At 38.1% G+C, this 27,017-nt stretch overlaps 1 protein-coding gene and 2 non-coding genes across 3 annotated transcripts; all 3 read right to left on the reverse strand.

Annotated features, from left to right (window-relative positions):
• Window positions 1-425: 425 nt before the first annotated feature.
• clptm1l (CLPTM1 like) lies at window positions 426-10,729 on the reverse strand. Its single transcript, XM_059350481.1, has 18 exons — window positions 10,479-10,729; window positions 8,383-8,611; window positions 8,176-8,270; window positions 7,813-8,002; window positions 7,473-7,663; window positions 7,298-7,376; window positions 6,461-6,578; window positions 6,243-6,337; window positions 5,724-5,808; window positions 4,678-4,781; window positions 4,459-4,524; window positions 3,402-3,452; window positions 3,202-3,284; window positions 3,043-3,077; window positions 2,841-2,896; window positions 2,668-2,712; window positions 2,275-2,390; window positions 426-2,185 (listed from the first exon to the last, which is right to left on the reverse strand). The coding sequence occupies exons 2-18, from the start codon at window positions 8,545-8,547 to the stop codon at window positions 2,101-2,103; spliced, it is 1,659 nt and encodes a 552-aa protein (XP_059206464.1). The 5' UTR covers window positions 8,548-8,611; window positions 10,479-10,729; the 3' UTR covers window positions 426-2,100.
• Window positions 10,730-11,383: 654 nt separating this feature from the next.
• trnah-gug (transfer RNA histidin (anticodon GUG)) lies at window positions 11,384-11,455 on the reverse strand. The gene has a single exon. It is a non-coding gene; the product is annotated as a tRNA-His (tRNA).
• A 2,037-nt stretch (window positions 11,456-13,492) lies between these two features.
• Window positions 13,493-13,564, reverse strand: trnah-gug (transfer RNA histidin (anticodon GUG)). The gene has a single exon. It is a non-coding gene; the product is annotated as a tRNA-His (tRNA).
• Window positions 13,565-27,017: the final 13,453 nt, after the last annotated feature.

The raw sequence follows: 27,017 nt of genomic DNA on the forward strand, positions 1-27,017 counted from the left end.
AAAGTTATCATTATTAATATTAATATCAATTAATGATATTATCATTATCCAAAATTATATTAATTTTAAATGTATTCACTTTTTTTAACAAGTGGTATAATCTTTCAGAGGTCGAGTCACACACTTATTTTTTCATTTCCACTTCATCAAATAAAATATTTTATCTAATTTATCAGATCTTTAAAATCTGAACATTTGAGTTTTAAGTTGACTACTAGTTGGTTGTACTCAAGAGGATCTGAATATACTGTATATATATTGAGCACTCTATCAAATTTCTACATAGGTATACCATATGTTGAGAAATCTGAAACAGTGTAATTCTATATGTGGGCTTTTTGTAATTCCTGCTGATATTATCACTTAGAACCAAAACTCTGAAGAAAATGTACAGAATAAAATTCAAATCCAATGCAAACAATATATTCAGTCAGCAATTTTATTAATTCACAATCAAAAACACAAACATAACAATAGGTATTTCAAGGCAATTTTCTGGCAAATCTCTCCTGGCCCCATTTACACAGGAAAAAAAAACTGTGTTTGATCTAATATATCCATTATCTTTCTATTAAAAAAAACATCAACAACATAGAAACAAAGGAAAAATAATCATAACGTTAAAACTAGGGCCAAAAAAATCAAAATGTGACTGTAAATCCAAATGTAGTAATACTTTCCTCAAGTCTTACAATTTACGGTTTCCCTTACAATGTCAGTGTCTATTTAAAAACATCAGATGGACAGTTTATGGTGGACATACAAAGCTCACAAACAGTTTAAAGAACCGTTCTCATATTTGGCACAATCATATTTTCTTGGCCCTGATATGTAAAAAATACTTGAGCAGGTAAAACTGCAAAACAAGAGTGGACGAAAACGACAGTGTGGCTTTCATTGATAAAAGTACACACTTTGTACCTAGGTGGAAAGTACATTAGCACATCTCTACAAGTTAGTGACGTAGGTCTATTTTAAATTTGACTAATTATTTTTACTTTTTAAGTGCCCTCAGTCATTATAAGCATGTATATTGTCACTGTAACAGGAAGGTTAAATGGAGTCCGTCATTCTAGAATTTGGTCCCAGACTTTAAACATGTTAGCTCTGTCTACATGATAATTTGGGATAAAAAATTGTCTACTCATTGACACTTTCTTAGGGGCAAATTGTTAACAGCCTTTTCACTGAGCAATATTAAAACATAATGAGTGCAATTACATATAAGCTCTCAAATTCTGCGTGAGGAATAGTTAACTGAGCTAACATTACATCCACTTACAATGTAGAAACTGTGATTGTTGTTAAAAGCTCCGGTGTATCAGGTTTTGCACTTATGGAATATGAATATATGATAGACATGTTTTTTTTTAAAGAATGATAATAATGAGGGTTTTTTTTTTTTACATTGCAATGAAAAATTCTGAAAACAAAATATTTACAGTGATCCTCAAGAGGCGGCTTCAGCTTGAAATGGGAGTCCCACCCAATGTAATAAATCAAAATTTACTCTTGCAGCAACCTAACCAGTGTTTGCAGACGTGCCAAGCTGGAAATTAAGGTAGATATTAACAGTATAAAGCTGTTCCAATAGAAAAGGAATGTGACTGGCTTTGTGGATTGACATATTTGAAAAAGAGGAAAAGCAGAATTAATGCTTACAATATCGACTATAGGAGAGATACTGTAGTCATCGGTGTACTCTTTCATACCGAGGCTGAGTAGTGTCCTGTGAGCGCGGTTCCGGTCATTCACACCGGTGAGATTTTTTTCCCAGGTTGTTGCATCACATTGAATAGGCTAGAGGTTAAAGATCTTCCTGTCCCATCACACGCTGTAAAACAAACAAATAAACCCTTCCAAAAGGCTGATAAGCACACGTCGATCTTTCAACACTTGCACTGCACTATGGGACGAAGTGGAAAGTCAAAAACCACAAACACGTTGATGCACTTGGTCAACTAACTGACCGTTGACTCTGGACCATTAAACCAGCTCTGTTGATACCAGATAACCAACACCAACTAGCGGATACCAGTGGACTGAAGACAAAACCCGCAGATACCAGATCATGGATGCCAATAAACTCTTCTCTCCTCACTAGTCCTTGTGACTCTTTCCTTTGGGTTTTTCGTCGTAAGAAACTCCATATTCATTAACTCTTGTTTTATCCACTGGATAGAGCCTGAGGGAGGGGAGAGAATGTTGTAGTTTAGAAAACGGCTGTGGGAGTGTTTTGATGGTGACTTAGAAATCTGTGTGTTGTGCATGTACCATCTCTGGTAGAGGTAAATTAGAAACACCACATCGTCCCTGAAACAGGCCAGTCTGTGGGATGTTGGCATGGTGATGATGAAGGCGAACACATCATCGATGAAGGTATTAAATGCCTGTCACAAAAAAAAAAACCATCAATATCAATCAATTACATTTCAAACTTAATTTGAAAAAAATAAGAAAATAAGAATGCTGAAAATGGTTGTCATAGCGAACATATTTCAGTATCAGTCATCTGTGCCAGAACATCAACACCAACATTTTTCAGCTGAAAATGTGGTCATTTATTCGATTAGCACTATTATAGTGTAACAGCAAGTCTGTAATTCCAGACTAACAATTTAACAAACACAAAACAGAAAAACTAACAAACTGGAGTCGTGTTCTCACCTTGTACATAAAGGCTTTCCAGGGCAGGTGGGCCACAGATTTCAGCTGTTAAATTAAGCATAATAAGTCAGTGGGATGTTTGAAAGACAAAACATTGAAAGTCAATTTTTGCAATGCCTAGATGCAAACTTTGAAACTTTTTCTCACACACAATTTAACTGTGATGAACTGACCTTATAGTTGACGAACAGTTGAGGAAGCATGAAGAGGAAGCCAAATGCATATACACCTGGAATCATCCACAAGAACAGGTGAAAAAACTTTTCTTTTTGATCAGATACTGGAATTAATAACACAAGGCAGTATTCATATTGTGATTCTATTAGTGTTCACAGTGCATTAGTTAAAAGGTCCAGAGTGTTTTAAAATGCTCACCATTAACCAAGCTGTTGATCAGCCACGAGTACCAGCTAAAACAGGGGCAGAGAGACACAAAGAGAGATAATGACAGATGAGACTGACGGCATCCATATCACATGATAAGTAATCACGTTATAAAATGTGTACATGCTGTGTAACCACACAGAGCCCTACCTCTTATATCGAAGGAATATTAGAGCATACACAGCCCCTCCAATACACAACGGGTAAAGGAGGTATGAGAGATACTTCATGGCCTACAGAGAAACACAACGTAGTGTATATCGAGTTACAGCACAACCTTGACAGTCCAGTAAACACATGTGCAGTATGTAGTATGGCTTATTATATTGCATCGTCTGCATGTGTCTTACCAGGGTATCGTACTCTTCTGTTCTCCTCTCTGATTCATCTAATTTCCCAAACTGTACAACGGAAAAGAAAAACAAACTATGGTTAGCACACATATTTATTCACATTTTCTCTATCTGTGCAGCTGTGAGGTGAGTGGATCTGAAACACGGGGAAATGCTGTGGCCAAAGAGACAATTCCAAACTATATGCACTCGTTAGAACTACACGTCACATTGCCAAAGGGAAGCGATAGATACCATTTTCAGTGCACCATCCTTTTGGGGCCTGAGCAATTATTTCTTGGCAGAACACCACAGCCACTCTCGCAACAAACTGATAAGTATCTTTTAAGAGTTTTAATAGCAGTGGTATTTAAGCAGATAAAAAAAAAATTGGCTGAAACCAGAGGTTCAACAATTAAGCAAATGGAAGGAGACGATTAACAAAATCTATAAAAGGGAGATAATAAATCACACGATTAGGAATCAAGCTAAATGGTTTCATGTGACATGGAAAGGATAGTAAAAGAATACAGATAACAACTATACAAAACTAAAATACTATCAACTTCAAGATAAACCCTGATCCATATCTATTTTTGTTAATTTTTTATATTGACATACCCCCCCCCCCCCCTTTCTTAAATGCATTACATCAATGTAAATACGTAATATTAAAAAAGTACCACTCATTGTAGCATTTTCTACTTAAATCTATAACAAGGCCAATCATACCCTTTTGCAGAAACATTTTTTTTTACGTTGACTTGTCTATCATGGCTGCAAAATTTGGCTGTAGCTTGAGTGCCTGCTCTGTGCTTTCAGCTTCAACCTACATTAATTTAATAGTGAGCTGTATGACAGCAGCAGGCAGAGAAAATGAACAAAATCTATTCAAAGAAATATGTGCACAGGAGTTAGAGGAAATGGCACTGATGGGCCGCATATCAATCCATATAAAACAGTCAAACACTGCAGAGCAACCTTGACAGGCAAGAATTGATTTATACTGAGCTGTTAAAATAAATGACTGATCGTATAAAACAGATCAACCAGTTACACACAAACACACACTTACCAAGAATGTTGGTTTGCCTCCTTTCCAGAAAACCTGAATCTTAAAGGCCTTCTTCACTTTCCATACCTGCAAAAAAAAATCCCAAAACACAGAATATTATGCATTAATCAACAAGAATCACACATTTTATTCTTATCAACCTACCATCAATAGTTTTGTTGAATTCATGTATGTTAATATTCAGTTCTGTATGTATGTATTTACATGTATTTTACTTACTTCGATGATGGAGCCGATGCCAGCAGGTATGAGCACGAGCAGGCTGGTCTGCTCGTCAAACAGATAGAGGAAAATCACGATGGTGCTGAAACATCGCCACAGCACTGGAAAACAAAACACAATCCTGTAACTGCTCGGTCCAAGTTACTGACATGGCTGCAGAGTTATTTTGTCCAGGCTTTCAGTGGATTAGACGTGATCCAGAAAATGATAAATGCAGTTCAGCATTGTTCCAAATCAATGATGCATATTCTGACCACACTGTTGTTTTCTACTTTAAAAATCCATAAGTCAAGTTGCCTCATGGTCCCAGATCTGTGGGGTTACACAGTCTCAGTGCAGGAGAAAGGTCTGGCAAAACAATCAGAAGTATACTCTTCCCATTTTATATTGCAGTGGGTGAAATATTGCTCCATAGTATTTTGCAGATTCTTGCCATAACCTGACAGCAAGAATGCAAAAGCATCCTTTGTTGTGTTGTGTTTCTGTTGCTGAGCAGAAAGAAGTAGAGCGCAACATCTGGCCACCCACCACTTTCTTTTAGATTCTCTTCAATGCCTGACAGTTACATACTGTACTGTAATTCCCTTTTCAGCCACTCGCAACAAATTTATAGTTTGCAGCTGAATCACCAAACTTTTCCCAACTGACGCATCTGTTTTGCATTTGTTTCTTGTCCAATTTTTTTCCCCTTAAAACTGTCTTTATTCACGTTGAGAGGTATATCAACAATTTATTCATTTTAAGTCCTTCAGTTCAGAGTCAAATCAAATGTACATCCTTTCAAAAATGTACACTCCTTGTAGCTTTTTTTGTTTCTTCACATTTACAATAGGTTTCATACTGCTTAAGTTTAACAATAAAACAATTAAAGCATCATTTAAAGTCAGACAATTCCAGACCATTTGTGGATTCAGAATTTATAGAAAATGATCAGAAGCTAAACAATATGGCTAATATTGCTATTGAGAGCACAAAATATATAAAAAAATATAATCGGTTTACTGTCCAATACTGTTTTTTTTCAAAGGAATAAAGTTACCGACCTGCTTTGCTGGACATTCCCACCATGCTTTTCTTCTGCTTCCAGAAGCTGATGTCGTTCTTAAACGCCAGGAAGTCAAAGAGGAGCTGGAGAAGAAATAGACATGATTTTTAAGCTGTAGTTCATTGCTCACTGTCAGTAAACCTCAGTGCCCTATTCTCTTTAATATGGAGGTGTTTTGGAACTTTCAAATGCTTTTGTTATGTTCAGGATGAAAGCAGAATGGGTAAAAGTTTGCTTCTAAAAATACTGTATTGGCTGGTTATACAATTTTAGTAGTTAGGGCTGGCTGTATTAAACCTTTATCTTTTATCCTGTCATGCTGATTTTATTATTGTTCCACATCAGGGAAAATCAATATGTTTCATCAGGAATTTATTCATGTATTTTTATGTCAAGAAATTATAGGCTGGAGAATCATGCAATGCTCAACACTTTGCACTTTGAGTGTTTTTGAGCTCTGCCCTGTTTTATTCTATTCTAGTGTAAGGTGGTGTGGTGCTCCATGGTTAAGACTTGCATGGAAGGCAGCTACAAAGAAGGTCAGAGCCAGGAAGTACAAGTTGGTGTCCACAAAGATTCCTTTAATCTCATCAGCATCCTTTTCTGTGAACCCTGCAACACATACAGAGCGACAGACAGAGAGACAAATGTACATGGCATTAGAATGAAAGGCTTCTCGGCTGCGTGTGTGTTTTTTATTTGTGAGAGAGAGACAGAGTGAGATGATTAACATACCGAACTGCTGCAGAGAGAGAACAGCTTCTTGCATGTGGATCCAAAATCGCAGCCTCCCCAGAGAGATGGAGTCGTAGGAGATGGTCAGAGGAAGCTCCATGGAGGTGCTGTTGATCTCCTGCAAACACACACAACCACACTCTTTTAGAGTTCTGCTTTTAGATGCGTAATGGCCTGCAAATCTCTACAAACTATTATCTTCCATACTTAGAATTTTTTTTAATTATATTCCTGTGATACTCATTTTTACTTGCTGTTTTCCAACTGTGTGTGTCTGTGTATATATATTTTTTTTTTCTTACTTGCAATTATACTTACATATATACATACATTTACTACAATGCAGTTTACATTTAGTTACTTCATTTGCAACACTCTCCGCACATATTTATATTTCTTTTTGTGATTATACTGTATTTTAGCCCTTTATTGTAATTTGCACTATTTTAGGTCTTTGTTTTACTTTTATTTTAACTTAGTTTTTATACATAATTAATGTGCATTATTGAAGCGTGTCTGAGGCTTAATTCAGTGCCAACGATTGCTTCTTTGTAATTGCTGTGTGCATGATAAGAATAATGAACTTGAACTTGTTATTTATAGGTGAGAAATTAAGCTTTGGTTTTATATTATTCTAAGGCTGGAAGCAAATCATGGATGGGGTCACTTCAAACAAATCAACAAGGATCTTGTCATTACCAATCTTGAGTCATCAGGTTATAGTATAAGTGTTAGCATTTTCCTCTAAGCAAGTTTAAAAAATTGCTTTTGAAAATCTGCCACTGATAAATCTCAATTACATTGTATTATTTCATATATATTTAAATGTAAACTCACCACAAGGTCCTTCACCCGGTTACTGAGTTGATCAACAAACAGCAGCGGTAGATAAACCACCTTTTTACCATTTTTGAATCTGAAACACAGAAAAACAAAACATCCTCTGATGCCTCTGGATCCTTATTAAAGTCTGTCTAATCTGTTAATAGTAATTCTCTATTCACTGTCTTACACTCTGAGGTAGGTGTGGACATCACTTGGAAGGTATTCTCTGTCGAACATGAAGTGGTCGCTGACAATGTTGAGTGTCAGGCGAGTGCGCCAGTGGGAAACTGGGTGATCTGACGTGGAAGTGGGACCAGCTGCTCCTCCTGCCGCGGGGTTACCATCACGTTTCTTCTGCTGGGCTTCTTCTTTCTGACCCTGTGTGATCACATGGCCAAAGTAATGTGTCTCAAAACAAAAGAAAGTGAAAAGACAACCCAATGCATCAGGCACACAGCACTCTATGTGATGCAGGACGTAATGCATTGAAATACCAGGAAGTGTTTAGGGAAACCATTGAGATGTACCTGCGTTTGATCCTCTCCAGATATCAAGGAGATTTCCGGCGGTTTAGGGACCATGTATGTGGTGAGCTGAGCCACCCAATGGACCTGATGCGGATCCTGCCACGGAGTGACACCAGCTTCATGGACAAATATTAGTGCATATAGAGTTCCATTGTTGCGGGTCTTCTTAGGGAGAGAGACATTTACTATCCTGTAGGAAAAAGAGAGGAAAGCAAGGATTTATATTAAATCTTTACATCAAAATAAGGCTTATGCATGACTATGCATCTGACTTCAGATCTGAGGATGGAGACAAGTCATTTATCTGGCTTATAGCCATATAGTCATATCTAAGAAGTGACAAAAAATATGAGTTGCACCAACCTCTCAAACTTGTTGTTGACATCAAAATTTTCCTCTTTGTGGATTAAAGTATGCCCTCCCTCTGCATTTTGCCGAAGTGCAGTGTAGATACTCAACTAGATACACACACACAAAGAAATAACAGATTACATTTATGCAACACACAACTGGCAGCACAGTGTGATGAAAACTGAGCAGTGGGACCATCCATCCCTCTACATGGCTGACCTCTAGTTTCGGGTTCTCTGCCAGGAAGGGCGTGATACAGTTGTCACCTTTGGGGCTGTCGCAGGGTTTAGTGTACACTATCCCGTACATCACCCAGCAGGTATGAAGCACGTACACCACAAACACCCCCACGATCAGGGTGGTGAAAGATGTTTTCAGGAACATGATGCTTGTGTCGTCGTCTCGTAGCGTCGTCTCCCTCGGTTAGCTGAGGAGCAGGGCCATAAGTCTGAAATGAGGAGTCATAGAAAGAGGGTTAGCGTGTAGTGGGATGCTTATCCAAAGCCAAAAACACATCTCACGCCTTTGGCTGGTACAAAACGCAGCTGCTCGGCTTTTACCAAACACTAGAGACAAGATCATATCAGCTCTGTTTTAGCCTCTCTTCACTGGTTACCAGTAAGAAAAAGATTTTACTGATTTATTTTAAAGCCCTTTATGGTTCAGTTCACAGTGACATTGTTCAATTGCTGCTCCTAAATGAAAAGTGCAGCCTCAGATCCTCAGGCAGGGCTCTGCTGGCTGTTCCTAAGTCCAGGCTCAGAGCTAAAGGTGACCGAACTCTAACAGTGAGGACCCCTCATGTCTGGTACTCCCTGCCTGAGGATGTGAAACTTACAGAACTTGCATCTTTACAATCACTTCTCAAACAGCTTTTTATTAAAATGAGCAAAAAACTTTCCAACATGTCCTATCTTTTTAAAAATGTATTATTGCTTTATATTTTGTAATATTTTGGGGTATTTATTTTCTTTTTAATTGGTATTGTCTGATTTTACATAATTGAAATGTTTTTATTTTTAACCATTTAAGGCACTTTGTAACTTTTGAAAGGTGTTTTGAAAGGTGCTGTTTATTGTTACTTTATTATTCTTTTTATCCAAAATCCTTGCTGACTGAATGATATGTTCTGTGTTCATCAGCTGGCTCTTAAAAAACTCGTCATGAGAAATACACAACGCTACATGGCCAAAAGTATGCGGACAAGTAAAAATGGCCTTCCCCAAAATAGAATAATGTATCATGTTTCTTGTAAACAATTTGACAGCATGCTTTTATGCAGAAAAACACTTTTTTACTGCAAGAAAATTGGCTAGAACTTGCTCATCCTGTTATTGCTGTATTACAGACAGCCTCACATCTAGACATAACAAGAGATGGCGGGTGATAGGAGGAAATGGACTGACATTGAGGAAAAATATATTTTCACTCTGATTGTTGCAGCTGTTTGTAATCATTGTTTTACTCAATAAAATACAGGCTGTATTTCAACTGCTATTTCCCCTGTTGTAGGAAAAAGAACAAGGGAAAAAGTAATGCACAAGAAAAATCGTACAATGCACGCTCCCTTACAATAACAATGACTGTACAAAAAGCCAAGCAACCCCGCAGAGCCTTTGTGAGTGACGGAGATCAGGTTTCCAGGTTTCTAAAATGCATTGTTTCCTTGGCAAGGAAAATTAGTAATTTAACAGAGGCATGTATTTTCAATTGGTTCAATTGGTTCAATTGGTTCAATAGGAACCACATTTCAGTATCATGCCAAGTAGTCTCTTCTATCATTTCTGAGGTCGTTTTAGCAATATATTTCCTGCAGTTTTGGCATGCCAGATCATATGTAAAAAGATCTGCATTTGTAATATTACACCTCTGGCAAACATTGGAGATGTTATTGTTAAATCAGTGCACCCTAACGAGTGTACAGTATATTCTGTGTAGTCTGTTAGCGGAGATTTAAACCTTTGAGCTTGCTATGAAAGTTTTATTATTAAAATTTGAGCATGCACTGGCAGAGTTATCAGACGTATCTGCCACATATTTATTTATTTCCTTGTGTTTACAGTCAATAGCCATCACTGTTTACTGGTGGTAGAAATTGACAATAATTTTACTGATTGTCGGCTGGCTAAAGGGCGATCTGAAACCCTTTAATTTAAACTCAAAAGGGCTGCTTGCTTCTCTGTGGCTTTGCTAGTCAAGATGCAATTATTTATTCTCAGATTTTTATTTAAATCTTAACAAAGTGTCACTCCTGCCAGATTTCTTTTAAGGTTATCATGTGTTGTGGGAGAGTAAAATCTATACGTTAAACCTACCGGTGTTTAATCTGGTAGCAGGCTGTCAGTGACAGGACACTCTCAGCACCAGTCACTTCATCGATCCCGCCCGGTAGTTAAGCGCGACGACATCGTTTCTTCAAAACCGTCCACCGTTTTTAGCTGAAGGCATCTGCTGTCTACTCGGCTGACCTCTTCATTCAGCAGAAAAAAACAGCTCTGCCTCAAAAATTGAAGCTGAAAGCGTGAGGTGGATCTAAACTTCCGCCATTCGCTTCCTGGTTTGTATTTTGACGGGATTTGGGAAGTGGTATCGCGAGACTTCACGGCACTGAGACACTTTAAGGATGACGACCATCAACGGTATTCGAACAGAACAGTTATTTAACCTAATATATAGGCGACCTATTATAAATTATTAACATTATTGAATTATTACTTATTGATATTAAGGCAATTACCTCTTTTAAGCCATGCTAGGGAGACACTACAGCTGTAAATAGGTTAAAATGTTAACTAATAGATATCACCAGGTATAAAATGTTATATAAATCAGGCCGTGATTAAAAAACAAAAACCTTCAGAAAAATAGGAATGAAACTGAAAAATGTGGTGTATGTAAGTGCTAAAAAAAGTGGATATTTATTCAAATCTCAATTTTGACAAGTGCATGAAAAACAGTGTTCTTGCTTGTAGTGTTTCGCCGATAGGGTTGCTTTTTACATTACATTACATGTCATTTAGCAGACGCTTTTGTCCAAAGCGACTTACAATAAGTGCATTCAACCTGAAGATACTAGACATAGACCACAGGAATCATGCTTTTTTGGGTGACACCAATATATTATATCCATTAGGCCAAGTGTTTTCAAATAAATGAGCATCAGAGTTTCATTTTCATACATGCAGCATATGTGCGCTCATCCATCACCTTAAAAACTGGCTGCCGTGACCCGGATTCGAACCGGGGTTGCTGCGGCCACAACGCAGAGTACTAACCACTATACGATCACGGCTGGCCAGCAGATCTGGCCTCGACATGTGAACTATCTCAACCAGGCTTTCAGTAGCCCGGGGTTACGATCTAACAGTTGATACTGATTTCACCATGATAACCTTAGGTCATATATCACAAATAAATGTGCGCAAGTTATTGTTTATCACACTTTTTCCCCCTTGATATAGTAACCTCATATGGACGTATTCACCCGTATTTTCCCACGTCTACAACAGTCAAAGTGACATTTAATCAGTGACTTTTAACCAGACACTGTTTCTTCCTAAAAGACATTAGGCCTACACCTGTGCTGAGAGTTCACGGCAGATTGTAGTTTGTGTGTTTTACGAAAGTATCATTCACCTCGTCATTTTCAGTTATTGAAGACCAGTGATGCCGGTAACGCGTTAATTAGTATCGCGTTACTCTAATATGACCACTTTTTTCAGTAACGAGTAATCTAACGCGTTACTATTTCCAAACCAGTAATCAGATTAAAGTTACTTATCCAAGTCACTGTGTGCGTTACTATTTTTTGTCATTTTCCTTAGTAAAACGATATATTTGCTTTCTTCTTGCGACTCGGGGAGCGACGTCGATCGGCGGTTTTGCAATCTATTTTGCGGGTAAAAATGGGTTTGGGTGGGTGGATAAAATTGGGCTGTTTTCGGATCAGTTCTGCGGGTTTTTGAAGCCGAAACACGGGCACTTCAGATCCTTTTTCTGCGATCCTCTGTTCAGCAGGCAGCAGTCTCACTCACTCATTCACTCACACACACACACACACACACTACAGCTCTGGCTGACGTCCCCCTAAACTCACAACAGACACTCCCACTACCTTCAGGCTACGTTAAGTCAATCAGTAAGGATGACTATATGGCGCTTTATATCCAACACAATCATGATCTAGTCTGTCCTTAGCCTACAAAATAAAGTTTGAGAAATGTCTGCATGGAGCACAGCTGCTTACAGGTGTGCAGCTGACAGGTGTGCAGCTTACAGTGACAGTTTCCTCATCGCTACCTGAGCCACCATCCGATCCTCCTCCTTCAGTTTTTGCCCGTACGCGCCCGGTATCTCATCTCTTTCTCTCTTGCGATTCACACAGCACAGCTGGACAAAGTGGTCTATAACTGCCGTTTATATGCAGCAGTCAATATGATCGCTATTGGCAGTCCGGGGTATAAATGCTCAGAGTTTGTTTCATTTTAATATATTATTATATATAAGTTGTAAGCTTCAGAAACCATCAAACACATATATTTAGGAAAAGTCGCCGACTGAGAGACATGTAGTTTTAATGTAAACGAAGTTATTTATAAAAGAAAAACCAGAACGGTCTGTGAGACTGTCTTGGCCGTTCTAGTTCACTGTGTACATGAGAAACAAGGCAAAACTAGTATTTATTTTTAAGTGAAGTCAAGAAAGACTGTCTTTATTTTATTTTTTATTTAAAAAAGAGTATTTATTTTTAAGTGAAGTCAAGAAAGACTGTCTTTATTTTATTTTTTATTTAAAAAAAAAGAGTATTTATTTTTAAGTAAAGTCAAGAAAGACTGTCTTTATTTTATTTTTTATCAAAAAAAAAAGAGAGTATTTATTTTTAAGTAAAGTCAAGAAAGACTGTCTTTATTTTATTTCTTATTTAAAAAAGAGTATTTGTTTTTAAGTGAAGTCAAGACAGACTGTCTTTATTTTATTTTTTATAAAAACATGTATTTTTTTCAGGAAATTGTTTTTAAGTTTGTATGTTACTGTTAAAAATACACTTCCAATAAAATGAGTATTGGCAATTTAAAACTGGTTGTCATTTTTATGTTGAGGCGGCGAGGGGTTGTTGTCGGCAGCTGCTGAATGTAACTAATAAAGTAACTTGTAATCTAACTTAGTTACTTTTAAAATCAAGTAATCAGTAAAGTAACTAAGTTACTTTTTAAAGGAGTAATCAGTAATCGGATTACTTTTTCAAGGTAACTGTGGCAACACTGTTGAAGACACTATCAAACTGATGCTCTTTATCAGACATGTCCCATTTCTCTCTGTCAAAACTAGCTGCCGTGACCCGGATTCGAACCGGGGTTGCTGCGGCCACAACGCAGAGTACTAACCACTATACGATCACGGCTGGCTATTTCGTCTGACTTCCTCCTTGTAAACAAATCAGTTGGAAACAAAAATATCCCCAGTACTTTTCAAACTGTGTTCATTTTCAGCAAAACCAGGTAAATTAAGCAAAACATTCATCCATAACCAAGCCTACATGTTTTAACGTAACCTTTATTGAACCATTAAAGTCTCACATAATTAAAAAATAAGAATAATAAGAATAATAAGAATAATATTGGCCCATGTTTGTCACACAGCAATAGGAAGGGGTTATAGACAAGCAACATGATAGACATGTTAAAGCAAGCAATTTGAGGAAAATGTGATTATTCCCATCATGAAGATAAAATAATGATTAGAAAACAACCCAATCATATACACATCATACATAAAAACGGTGATAAAATCTTCTTGCTGTTGTTGATTAGTGAATATGTATTGCTCATAACCATATTCTCCAATTTTTTTAATAACCTTTACCACTAAACTACTTGTGCTTTAATTATATTATACATTTTATGTGTACATTTTCTGTTATTCTTTATAGAAGAAGTATATTTTGGAACTATTTTTGTGTGGCTGCATCCATTTTTTTAGTATAAGGTACAATATTATCAGTGTTCATGTGCATTCAATAAAATATTTATTTCCAATGATTGCCATTACTCATTACAAAAAATGCCAAGTAACTGCTCTTAGTAATCATGCAGAACTAACAAATATCCCTCTGCACAATGTAGGAAATCTTTTCCTGAATTTATATACATTAAAACACAGCACTGCTCCTGTTAAACTACATCTTTCACATGTCAGAATTTTACAGTGTTTGTGTTTAACAGTGAGAATAATGTCAATAAAGACTCATGAAGGGTTCTAGCTGCCTGAGGGTAAAATGATTTAACAGCTACCAATTTCTCCCACATAACCTGAGGCCATACAACAGATATAAAAGTGTACAAGTGGTGTTTTTATGCCTCTGCTACTACCTATGAAACATCCTCATTGCTGTGAAACAGCCCGAATCTACACAAGTCACAGTGACATTTAATCCGTGACATTTAACCAGACACTGTTTGTCCTTAGAAGACATCCTCACCTACCTGAATCACTCCTGTGCTTAAGAAGTTCAAGCTCACCTGCCTCTGTAAGTTCAGGCCCGGGACGCTGACCTCAATCTTCACAGAGTCTGAGTATCTCTCAGTGTTTTCTTATCTCACATGTATTACGGCCGCACTCCTTGACCCCCTGCAGTTGGCCTTAACGGGGTGTCCGCTGTGTCAACATGGTCATAATTTGTCCAAGAGACTCCTGTTACCTCAACGACTCTGCCATCAGGATATTATATGTGGAATATACATTAGCTGTAAATTTCGTCACCATCATCTTGAAAGTGCTCTGTGGGCAAATTTCCCAACTGAACATCACTTCATAAATCTCCTGGTGGATACTATTAGGCTTCCTGTATCAACTGTGACCCTACCTGTCTTTGCTGTATCACTGAGAGAGACGCATGTTCTGTCCTTTATCCTTGTCTCTTGCTTCCTGTCTGTCAGATGGCCTACGACCGTTTTGGGCACAGTCAACACTGATTAAAAGGACTTACTAATGCCTCTTAATGATGCAATTAACCTTGACGTGTATTTCATATGGTCATTTTTTTCTTAACTTTTGGTTGTTTTTCTGTTCTGCTTTATTGTCTGGTCTTATATGTCAGCAGTTGTATTTGATGTGACCTTTTTCTGTTTCCTCTTGCTGTTTTTAATTCCTTTAAACAGGTTATAAACATTTGAAAAAGCAACACAACTTTATAAATACAAGATATTTACAGGCAAAGTGACTTTTTTATGTTTATGTTGGGTTGGTCCAATTGCAAAAAATAACCAAATAAAAGTCATTATAATATAATGAGAGAAATAAATAATAGAATAAATTAATAAAGAAACAGCAGTGGAAAGTATTTAAGCTCATTTACTCAAATATTGCGCTTCAGTTTAGTTTTAAGGTACTTTAAATATTTCCATTTCATGTTATAACTGACGGTAATGCTGTACTTTTTACTCCAATGCATTTATGTGACAGATATGGTTATTAGTTATGCTAAGATTTGTCACTTTTTAAATGTGCTTAAGTGGTTAGCAGTTCCTAAGTGTTTCATCTATTCATTCTTTCCACCTGGTGCTCCTTATAACTAAATGTCTTGTCATTTCAGACCGCGTCCCGCCCACCTGCCCCCCTGATAACCACTTTCTCACCAGAAGCCTAAAAAGGTAAAATGATCTATATTTTAGATAAAAGAAAAGATTTAGTCCAAAGTCGAAAAATGAATAGAAATATGTGAAGTTTTTCTTCACTGAATTAATCATCTTGTGACATCAGCAGCACCTAGGTCGGGGATAACAGTTTGTGAACTGTACAAACGGTGCACAAGAATAAGAACAAGGACATTTGGGACACAGTTAAGATGAGGATTAGCATTACTATAACTCGGCCCAGTTAAAAAAGGAGAGAAAAAAAGGTTAAAATCCATGTTAATCACTGGTTAAATGCACTACCCACCAAGCACGCAAATCAAACACACCCACAATGTTGCATGTCGGGTCAGGCTGAAAAACAAAGTAATAACATGCTCTTGGTGGTTGTTCCAGTGGTGACTTCAGCATGAATGAACGAACAGAGAAGTTGAACCCGGAGCAGATTATGGAGTTCTCAGAATGATACGAGTATCACAACACACTGATTGACTGTTATAATTCACTGTATTTTATGGCCTAGAAAATTAGCATTGTTTTATGAAGAATATAAACCATTATATTATTGATTGAAATTCAAATTAAAAAGTGCATAAATGAGAGAGAGAGCTGCATTACAATCAAACCTCCCAAAGTAATGAAATACTCAGCCAATGTTTCTGAGCCTTTGGGCGGAACAGCACGTCAAGAACAGCCCAGAAAAAAGAAATGCAAAGAAAAAAATGGCATCATTTTAGATATATGACCAAGAGAAGGGCAGAACTTTCCCCTGATGTATTCCACGCCCATTCACTTGTCAGATGTGATTAAAAGGCTTCATCCTATCCCATACCAGTGATGTACTTGTTCCTTCCCTCAGGAAACCTGAGTCACATACATTAGCTAAATTACTGAATTTTTTGGTCCCCTGTGAGCCAGCAGAGATCCTCAGGCAGGTTCTTCAAACAGTCCTTCCAAGTTTGAGACTAAAGGTGACCGGACTTTTTTTCTCTGAGGGCCTCTGATATCTGAAACAGCCAGACTAAGAATGTTAGGCTGTCTTTAAAACCACTTCTCTTCTTACTTTTATTCATTTAATGTAATTTGTTAATGCAGTTTTTTTTTGCTTTTATGTGAATCTATATTCTTTAATACAGGGGTGGAATGTAACTAAGTACCTTAACTCAGGTACTGTACAGTTTTCATTTGGATTTTCCATTTTCTGCTACCTCATACTTCTGTTCCATTACATTTAAGTAAAAACATTTTTTTTGTTGAATCATATACTCATCATTCGATTGTAGACTCCCGTTTCAAAGCCTTGAGTTTGGCATTTTGGCCGTTGAAATCATGAAAGTTGATCTTAAGTTAGTGCTATCTAGCTTGGTTAGTGACTGTAACTCAAAATGAACAGCCAACTCCTTAGAGTGTCTTTACAACCAAGTGCTTAACAAGATTTTTTTAAGGGACCCAAATGTTACTGTTACCTTTCATGAAGTGAAAACACATTGTATTTCTAAGACGAAAACACACAGTTAGCCACTAAAGCCCCTAAAGTATAACCTGAGTTATTGTCTATTTTATAGTAAATGGGACCCTAATTTATAAAATGAACATCATGCTGTATATAAGAATACCTGAGAACATGAACTCATAAGGAAAATGTTTGCTATCAGGTATATTTCTCATGGACTTTCATACAATTGGACTTCTTTTTGCAACTAGTGGAGTCGCCCCCTGCTGGCCATTAGAAAAAACCCAAATTTAAGGCTTCACTTTTCAGGCCCAAAGGTAATAAAGTAATTGTATTACTACGAGTATTTGTTTGACAGCTGTTAAGTTTAAGATACTAGATACTAAGATACTAAACAGTCATCAGTTTACACATTAAGACAAATATGGAACAGATTAAACAGCCCAATTGTATGAAACGTTGTTCGAATTGGGTCCTTATCAACACACAGCAACATCTGAATGTATTTCACATGCATTGGTATATCTAATATATGATATCTAATATCTAATATTAGAACCAACAGGGACCATTCTGCTGCAAAACGATGAGTATCATTGCTTTTGATATTATAAGCACAATTCAAACAATACTTATGTACTTTGATATGAGTACTTCTTTCAATATATACACTAACTTTTTATTCTATAATAAATTGCCAGCTCTTCCCCCAAGATGAAGGTACAGTATTATCAAACATCTGCTCTGTTGAACTGTCCTTGACTACAACTATACCAACTCCATCTCAAGCTGACCCTGCTGAAGAGAAAATGTTAAAAACAAGAGAACTAATCTGTCTCATGTGAAAATCACAACTTATATTTACTAATTTTTTTTACAGTTTGAGATTTGGTCTGAACTACACCTTATATTTTATAATATCCCTGGTGGCAGTAGTTAAACCTTTCACCACTCAGTGGCGCAACAGCTCCATCTACAAAAAACAGATGAATTCTGTCATTAACCATTCTGAGCCTGCAATCGTCTCTCTCTTTCTCGGTTTCCGTCTGTCTGTCTGTCTGTCTGTCTGTCTGTCTGTCTGTCTGTCTCCGTCCTTCCTTGATACTCCACGATGATCCATAATCACCACGCCGTGTGTCTCCATCAACATCCATCACTCTTTATGGAGTTTCACAGTCAGGGGCGCAGAGAAGAGAAATCGAGAGCGAGAAAAAAGACAGCCTTCCAGTCAGGGGCAGAGAGAAGGCTACTCAGCACTCTATTTCCAAATGACCTCCCAGATAGGAAGAATGTGTCCCTCTGCACACATTTTCAATTGCTAGTCTTGGAGTATTAACCCGACACCTTTTGCTCTCCTCTCAGTAGAGCCCTGCTGACCTGCTCCCTTTATTTGAATAAATTGCATTTTACAGAAATGTATAGTTCCAGAGACATATCACCTTTCTTTCTTTTACCAACCAAATCACTGCAGTCACCCAGATACAAAGACTTATATACGTCCACAAACGCGTATATAGTCTGTATTGACACGTGATTTGAATTAAAGCTGCAACATGAAAAATGTTAAAACAAAAAATGATTTGAATATGTCATAAAACAGCACACACACAGCATAATATATGATTTCATTCTTCTTAGGGGAGGACTTAATGTACTACTCTGGTGGAGTGGACAGTGCTGAGCTCAGCAAGTAATTAAATAACAGTAAAGTTAAAGGTGCTGCAGACATTACAAGAGGCACAAGTGAGGAGCAGCATTGCAGCTTTTCAGGCTCTACACAGCAGCTTGAAGTTGGTGCATGTATGTGGCACTCAACCACAAAGACCCTATACGTGCCTGACTGCTGCTGCACTGAGATGGTGGAGCAAAGGTTAGTCACAGCAGCAGGGGAGCACTGACCCCGTGGATGTAGGAGTACGACTTCTTCTCTTCTCCAGTATGAAGGCTGATTAGTCGAACTGGACCATGGGTGTAGTAAAACTATATGAAAAAGCTGGATAAAAGGGTATTGTTTGTTGTCCATTGTTATAATGATTATTTTCCCTCAGCAACCCATTTTAGTTCCTTCTTTATCATCTACACCCAGAGGTGCTGGTGGCATGGAGGACAATGCCTGTCCAGATGTCCTTAGGTGCCAAAACTTAGATTGTTACCAGCTGATCTAAGCTAAGGAACCAAACATCTCCCAACTATGGTTTGTAGCCAAGAGCTGGAGAGCTAACACTCTATAACACTCTATAGAGGTTAGACTATTCAAATGCAATAACGTCAAACTACTCAACCATCAGTACCAGTAAAAAGGAGTAACCACCTATTAAAAGCCAGTGACCTCCTTGCTGATAATTGTCTAGCACTGGCGCTGATTAACGCTCTTATGTTATGGAACTGTAGTGAAATTCCTTTGTACACTGTACATTTGGTTAAATTAAGTGATTCTGATTGTGATTAGACTGACCACCCACATGATAAGTGTAGGTCTGTTTCAAAACTTCCCCTCAACAATCACATGGGTCATTTACTTCTTGGTACATTCTACCTGTCTCCTGCTGAGACGACAGAGTCCGCTCTTACTGCATTGTGCAGAGCATGCAACCAACTTATTATGCAGCATTAGGTGCATGTTTAAAATTATTGTATTAGAAGAGATAATACAAGAACAATGTAAAAAAAAAAGTGACAAACTGAACTTGTACGAAATGTCTTAATCATATAGAGAAAAGGTAAATATCGGAATGTTTTCTGGCTTTATCTATCTTTTCATCTCTTTTAAAGTTTTTTTGTCATGACCAAAATCTAACCTTTCCCTTCAATGTTTTCAAATGGTGGATACATTTTTAATAATGCTCTGTTCCACATTATAAATTTAAACTTTGAGAACTTTCTTGCAGCTTATTAGCCCAGGACTGCATCATCCAGTGCAGTTTTTGGGGAGGTGAACGGAGCCTTCCTACACGATGCAGAGAGTCCTGCCAAGTGTACAGGTGCATTAAGGAATCTCTGTGTGACATGCACACCGTACAGATAAGGCTGAAAATCATTGGAGTGGTCCTTTAGGCGAGACAGCTTGCATCAGTCATGCAGTCCGGTGCCAAACATCCGAGGTTCAGGTTTTAGGCTACTGATCAGCGGCTCTCAGCTGTGCGAGTGTAACTTTGAGGGTTAGATGCAGGGTGGGGTGTTGCTGAAAAAGAGCAAGCGTGCTCACTCAACCTTTTCTGGGTCAATAACACTAAAAAAGCCACCAGTCTCCCTCCTCTCATCTCAATCAAAGCTACAGCGTTAGTAATTTAGAGCGGGCGTTAAAAAGAAAATAACTTGCCTCATTTAAATGCTAATTTTTCTTCAGCTGAAGATTCAGTACAATGGCAACAGGTTGGCAAAATATGGAATATATTGTGGGAGAGCTCATAGATCAGACACAAAGACAGTTTCCCGACCACGTTTTCCCATAAAAATCTTTCATTCCTTCATGCATCTTTTGTGGTCCAGCAGTGCTGCATAAATACACAGGAAGCAGTGGTCCGCACTACTGCCGTGACTGAAAATCATTACTGATGCTTCTTTCTTCACTCACGCCTTCTCTGTCAGTGGTGACAGTAGCCATGATGCCATAGAGCAGTGATTTCTTTGCACTTAATATTAGGAGCATAATTATACACACATCACACAAATAGCTTTGATGAAAAGAGTGACAGGTGAACTCTGACCCCTAACTACAAATTGATTTAAATATTCTAAATATGTATTACAGCAGACCAGAAAATTTTCTTTCAATATAATTAGTGTTTTTTTTGTGTCATGTACTGTATTCCATTTATATGTTTCATTGAGCCTACAAGTGTGTATTTCATTTATTTTATGTATTATTGTCTTTGATTGAGTTTGTCTGCCGCAGCCAGGGTGATTAACCATTAACTACATCTTTAAAGTAATGCACTTTAATTGCGTAAATTATCCACTTGCGGAGAGAGGTGCAGTTTATCGCAGCTCATATTGACTTTTTGTTTTCCAAGGCAACCTCTAGTGGCCATAATTATAATAGTAGAAAAGCAGCTAACGAGACCATGCAGTATAAAGACCAATAAAGGCCGTTTAAGACTGGACTTTTACCTAAGAGACTGGTGTTTATATCCCATTTGAAAGTAAAAGTCAACGTTGTTATACATCATGTCCTATGTAAGGGCTTCCAGTAATGACGTACAGAGGTCGGTATGCTAACCCAAAACCATGATCTTTTCAAAAACTTTTTTTTTTTTTTTTCAACATTAACCACATGTTAAAAACAGCTACTGTCACATGTTTTAAAAAGCATTCATGCGACAGTTCCAAGACAACTATAACAGGTTATATTTCATTAGATATCTTATGAAGCATACATTTCTGTAATATATCATATGAACCTGTTCATTAGGATACGTTAAACCTGCAGTCAGTGTTCATGTAGTGTTTCTGCCCGTTCATAAATTAGTCTTTTATTTGTTTTTGTTTTTTTTTGTTTTTTTTTACCTTTGTCATTCCTTTGTATTTTTCATGGCTCTCGTCTTTGGGCCTTCTTTCTTTCTCTTCTTCTGGTGTTGTTCTTTCATCATTCTGTCCTACTTTCCTTTGCTTTGTCCTTCATTTCCTTCCGCTGTTTGTTCGTTCCTGCCTCCCTTCTCTTCAATCCTCATTCCCTTCTTTCTACTTGCTTGCCTTTGAGTTTTGATTAAATTCCCTGCACAATAATAATAACCCTTCCTTCCTTCCCTCCTTCCTTCTACCCTTGTGGACTGCCTTCTTCCTTTCCTTCCTCCTTTTTTTCCTTCTCTCTTTCCTCCATGTGATTAAGTGATCCCACGCACACACACACTGTGGATTTCTCTTTAACTCTGCCACTTTCCCACACTCATCTTTTTAATTTCCCCCCTCTCTCCCTCTTTGCCCCGCTCTCTCACCGTCTATCTGAATCTTTAACCTCTTTCAATCTGTCTCTCTGTGTCATCCTCCGTCTCTGTCACTATTTCTCTCTCTCTGTCATTCGCCACCTGTCTCTCTCCATCTTTCTCATTCTCTCTGTCGGTCTGCAGCCACCCTCGCTCTGTCTCTTTGTGATTGAGCGCGTTGAGAAGTTAGTTGGATACCCTTCTACTGTCCTCCAAGGTTAACCACACACACATACATACATGCACACACACACTGACCTCTCTGCATACATCACTGACTCTTATAGGCCGTTACCTTTTGGACATGCTTGGCTTAATGTATGGCGAACATCTATCACCACACAATTACCTTTTGTGTGTGAGTGTGCAGGTGTGTTTGCATGTTTGCATATATGTGTGTGTGTGTGTGTGTGTGTGTGTGTGTGTCTTTCTCATTTAGATTGTGGACCGTATGAATTCACATTATGCAGGGTTGACAAGGAAATGGCCCAATTTTTAATTGGTGGGAATTCGTGTACGACACAAGGTCATTGGCTGGTAATATGTCAATTATCTGTCGCACAGCTGAGAGAGCGAGCCGAGAGAGAAAGAGAGAGAGAGATAGAGAGAGAGAGAGAGAGAGAGAGAGAGAGAGAGAGGAAGTAGAAAAGGAGGGGAGAGCAGAGGATGGACATGGCCTCATTTGACTTGTCAGCTATCTATCCCAGTAGTGATCTGAGAGACCAAAGCGCGCGTGCGCGCGCACACACACACACACACACACACACACACACACACACACACACACACAGGACAAAGTCACCTCCAGGCACAACAGCAGGAACTCTTCAAAGCTCCAGTCAACTCTCTTTCTTATGCTCTCCTTCCTCTCATGCACTCGCAGGTTAAGATGAATGTGTAATGCTGAGGAGCTGCAGCTCAGTGTGGGTTACCTGTTAATGTAGCTTGATCTATATTGACCAAACATTTTTAATAATTTTAATTATATATATATATATATATATATATATATATATATATATATATATATATGTATATATATATATATATATATATACATATATATATATATATATATATATATATATATATATATATAATTATATATTTACAACATTAGTTTGAGAAACCAAGTGAATTTCGAATCTATGGTTGTACCTCTCCTCAGATTTGGACTTTGCTTGCGCTTGAGTATTGTAGTTTGTAGTTTAACAACATGAAAACAAGCTGTAATCTTGGAGTTTTTGTGCATCTTCTTATCCATGCTCTTGTGGTCACCTCGATAATGATGCCAACATCGAGAGCATGGCAGCAAGAACAGTTGATCATGGCAACGCTGGTGTTCTTGGCGACAAAAAAAATAGATTTTTTGCTTTGTTTTCTTTCTATTTCTGTCTAGATCTCTCCTCATTCCACCAGTAAATGACATTTACTGAGATAATATGAAAGATGATGTTCCTGACTCAAAAGAAATGCATTAGAATAGGTCAAAAACCCAACAAAAATCAATTTAAAATGAATTAAATTATTCTTTGGTTTAATTGATGATTCTATATAAAGACTTAAAATAACATTACATTGGATGAATGTAAAAATCATTTTTGGTTTGATTTTTGGCCCAACATCAATGTAAATATGACCTTGTAACTGGGTCAAAATAATCACATATTGGTATGGCTGAATAACCCAATGTACATAATACAAATGATGCCAAATATGCACCAAAACAACCCAGTGTTTTAGTTTTATTGGTGACCCAGTGGTTTTTATATCTATTTCTACTGGTTAAACTTTACCCTGTACTGGGTACCAGAATTGATCCAAACCCGGTTTTAACAAAAAAAAAAAAATAAAATTAAGCATTTCTTCCTGTGTAGTCCACAGGCCAATTGACCCTTTTTGATGGAAAGGTAAAGCATGAAATGTTTGCCAGGGACAAGAGAAAATTTGAAATCTGAAGATGGTTACATCCAGATCTGTATTTCTGAATCACCTGGTCTCTTCTCCTCTTCTCCAAACATATATTAGAAAGGCATTTAACAGAAGGTGGGAGAAAAACATCAATGTTGCACCTTCACTGTCAAAGGAAAAACTCTGTCACAGGTTCACATTACATCTTTGGTGATAACTTTTCCAAAAAAAAGACAACTTTTTTTTTGAAGACTGTAACTGCTCTGAGTCAAAATGTGCATTAAAAACAAACACGCTTACCTTCTTTCCCCTCTTCTTTCTATCTTTCTTTCTCTTTATTTTTTCACACCGCTGCTCTTTCGCCCCGCTGAGCTTTCACTCAGATGTGACTTCGACACTTTCACAGACCGCTGGCCTCCATACTGTGTCTATGAGTGTAAAGCTTCGATTGTTTCTCTCTTCATCTCTCCTCCTTTTCTCCTCCATCTCCCCCCTCTCTTATCCTCAGCCCTGGCTTCTCCTCTGTGCCTTTTTTTGTCTTTCTACTCTTCTCAACTTGTTTCTCCACATCTCAGGCTACTTACCCTCTTTCCTCTTTCACCCTCTCCTCTCCCAATCTTTTCATCTCGACATGTGTGTCAATTTGGATGAAGTGGCTCTGGTCGCTGTGGCAATGCCGAGACGGGTGGATCATGGAGGGAAGGCGCCGATGGAGGGCTGAAGGGACAGATGCACCGAGTGAGAGATAAGGGAGGGGAGATGGAGAGACATCTGATGTTCTCTTGCTGGGGCAGCCATGAGTGTAGTTACAATCTGTAAACACACACACACACACACACACACACACGCACAAATGGGAAATGAACACCGGGGAAATCTGTGCCCTCTCAAACAGAAAAAATTAACACAACAGGAAATTGGTTTTTGCTTTCTGTGCAAATATGACAGTATATCCCTCGATGAATTATATATAAATGATATGTGTAATTTATTTTAGCTACAAAGGAAGATGGAGGGATGACAGTTAGGACAAAGGATGAGTGTGAGAGAAAAAAGTAAACAAACTTTAATTCCCAAAGGAATTGTTTGTTTAACAGAGAGTTACACTCACCGGCCACTTTATTAGCTAGCAACGTGTACCTAATAAAGTGGCAGTGTGGCTGTTTCAAGGTTGGACGTGTTTTGCGTTCAGAGATGGTCTTCTGCAGACCTTGGTTGTAACAAGTGGTTATTTCAGTTACCTGTTGCCTTTCTATCATCTTGAACCAGTCTGGCCATCCTCCTTTGGCCTCTGGCATCAACAAGACATTTTGGCCCAGAGAACTGCCGCTCATTATATATTTTCTCTATTTGGGACCATTCTCTGTGAACCCTAGAGATGGTTGTGTGTGAATATCCTAGTCGATCAGCAGTTTCTGAAGTACTCAGTCGAGCCTGTCAGGCACCAGTACCCTCCTAAACTTCCCCATGTGAGTCCTCTCAATTTTTACGCTCTGTCATCAAAATGATCACCACATGGCCTGCATTGATGACGTATTATCCTGCCACAGCCTTATCTGGGACGCATCAGGATGCATCTGCGTATACACAGCAAAATATATGTGGTCAAATGTGTCCTAGACCACCACAGCAGATGGTTTGAGTGATCTGATCACAATACTTATTGAACCCTGTTTGCACTTGTATTTATTGCTGACCACTTGGATTTAGCGCTGACCACTTGTGATCCGATTACCCAGTGTAAACAGGGTCTAAATCACCTTTCTTCCCCATTCTGATGCTCCCTCTGAACTTCAGCAGGTCGTCTTCACCATCTCTACATGCCCAAATGCATTTAGTTGCTGCCATGTGATTGGCTGATTAGATATTTACTTTAATGAGTAGTTGAACTGGTGTAGCTAATAAAGTGGCAGGTGAGAAAAGATTGATACTAATCCCAAAAATTCCAAAATGTTGAACTATTCCTTTCATTTTTAACAAATGAATTACAAAATCACACAAGCATAGGCTAAACATGTGAAAACAGAGAGTTTTATCTTCTTAAAAAAAAAAAAAAATCCCACTCTTGTAAGAGTCTGACAGAATGTTAGCACGTAACCGTGCCAACTGAAAGATCAAACACCATGGCAACAAGTGGCTTCTGTGATCACCACGGATACGATGAGACAGCTGACCACTTTGTAGTGCCCGTATGCATGTGTGTCTGTGTGTGTTTGTGTACTTAGTTCATTTAGTCATAGTCAAGTGTGTGCATATGAGTCTTGTGTGCGTAGAAAAACAAAGAAACATGTCTGTGTGTGTCTTCATTCCATCGTATATTAATGTGTGTGTGTTTGTGTTTTCCGTGTGTCCACATGTGTGACTGTCTGCAGCTGAGTGTCTCCCCAGGCTCTCCTCTGATGGACCACTACTGGATGTTGTGGAGATGAAAGGGATGCTGGGAACTCATCTCACGCTATGAATCCTGGGTAAGTAGCGTGTGATGTGAGTACATCCTCATCACTCAGTGAAAGAAGGCTTTCATCCCTTATCCGTTCCCTCTATCAATATCCCTTCGCTCTGTCTACTCTCTTCGTCCTCGCCCCCATTTCTTTCTTCTCTCGTCTCGTCTTCAGTTTCTTTTTTCCTCTATTGTTGTATTTTTTTTTCTTGTTTTTTTCTTTAGTCGACTCATTTCTTCCACTCATTTCATACCTATTTCCTCCTCTCCTTTTTATTCAGCTCTCCCCTCACCTCACTCTCTCCTTTCCACTCAATTTCTTTAAATTCTTCCTCAACCTTCCTCTCTTTTCCTTTCCTTGTCTTTCCACTCTTTTCCTCTTTCCTTCAGTTTTCCCCTAAACTTCCCATGTCTTTCCAGTTATTCAGTTTCTTTCTATCTTTTTTTATTCTCTGTTATTTTATTCCTCTTTTTATTCCTATTTTCCCTCCGTTTAT

Source organism: Centropristis striata, chromosome 14 (assembly GCF_030273125.1).
Source record: "Centropristis striata isolate RG_2023a ecotype Rhode Island chromosome 14, C.striata_1.0, whole genome shotgun sequence".
Taxonomy (NCBI): Eukaryota; Metazoa; Chordata; class Actinopteri; order Perciformes; family Serranidae; genus Centropristis; species Centropristis striata.

Excerpts from the sequence above, each read along its gene's own strand:
- clptm1l (XM_059350481.1), bottom strand. The coding sequence starts at position 8,547 with ATGTTCCTGAAAACATCTTTCACCACCCTGATCGTGGGGGTGTTTGTG. Across the intron at positions 6,338-6,460 it reads TCTCTCTCTGCAGCAGTTCG|GGTTCACAGAAAAGGATGCT; the intron begins GTATGTTAATCA and ends TATGTGTTGCAG. Across the intron at positions 2,713-2,840 it reads AACTGTTCGTCAACTATAAG|CTGAAATCTGTGGCCCACCT; the intron begins GTCAGTTCATCA and ends TTAATTTAACAG.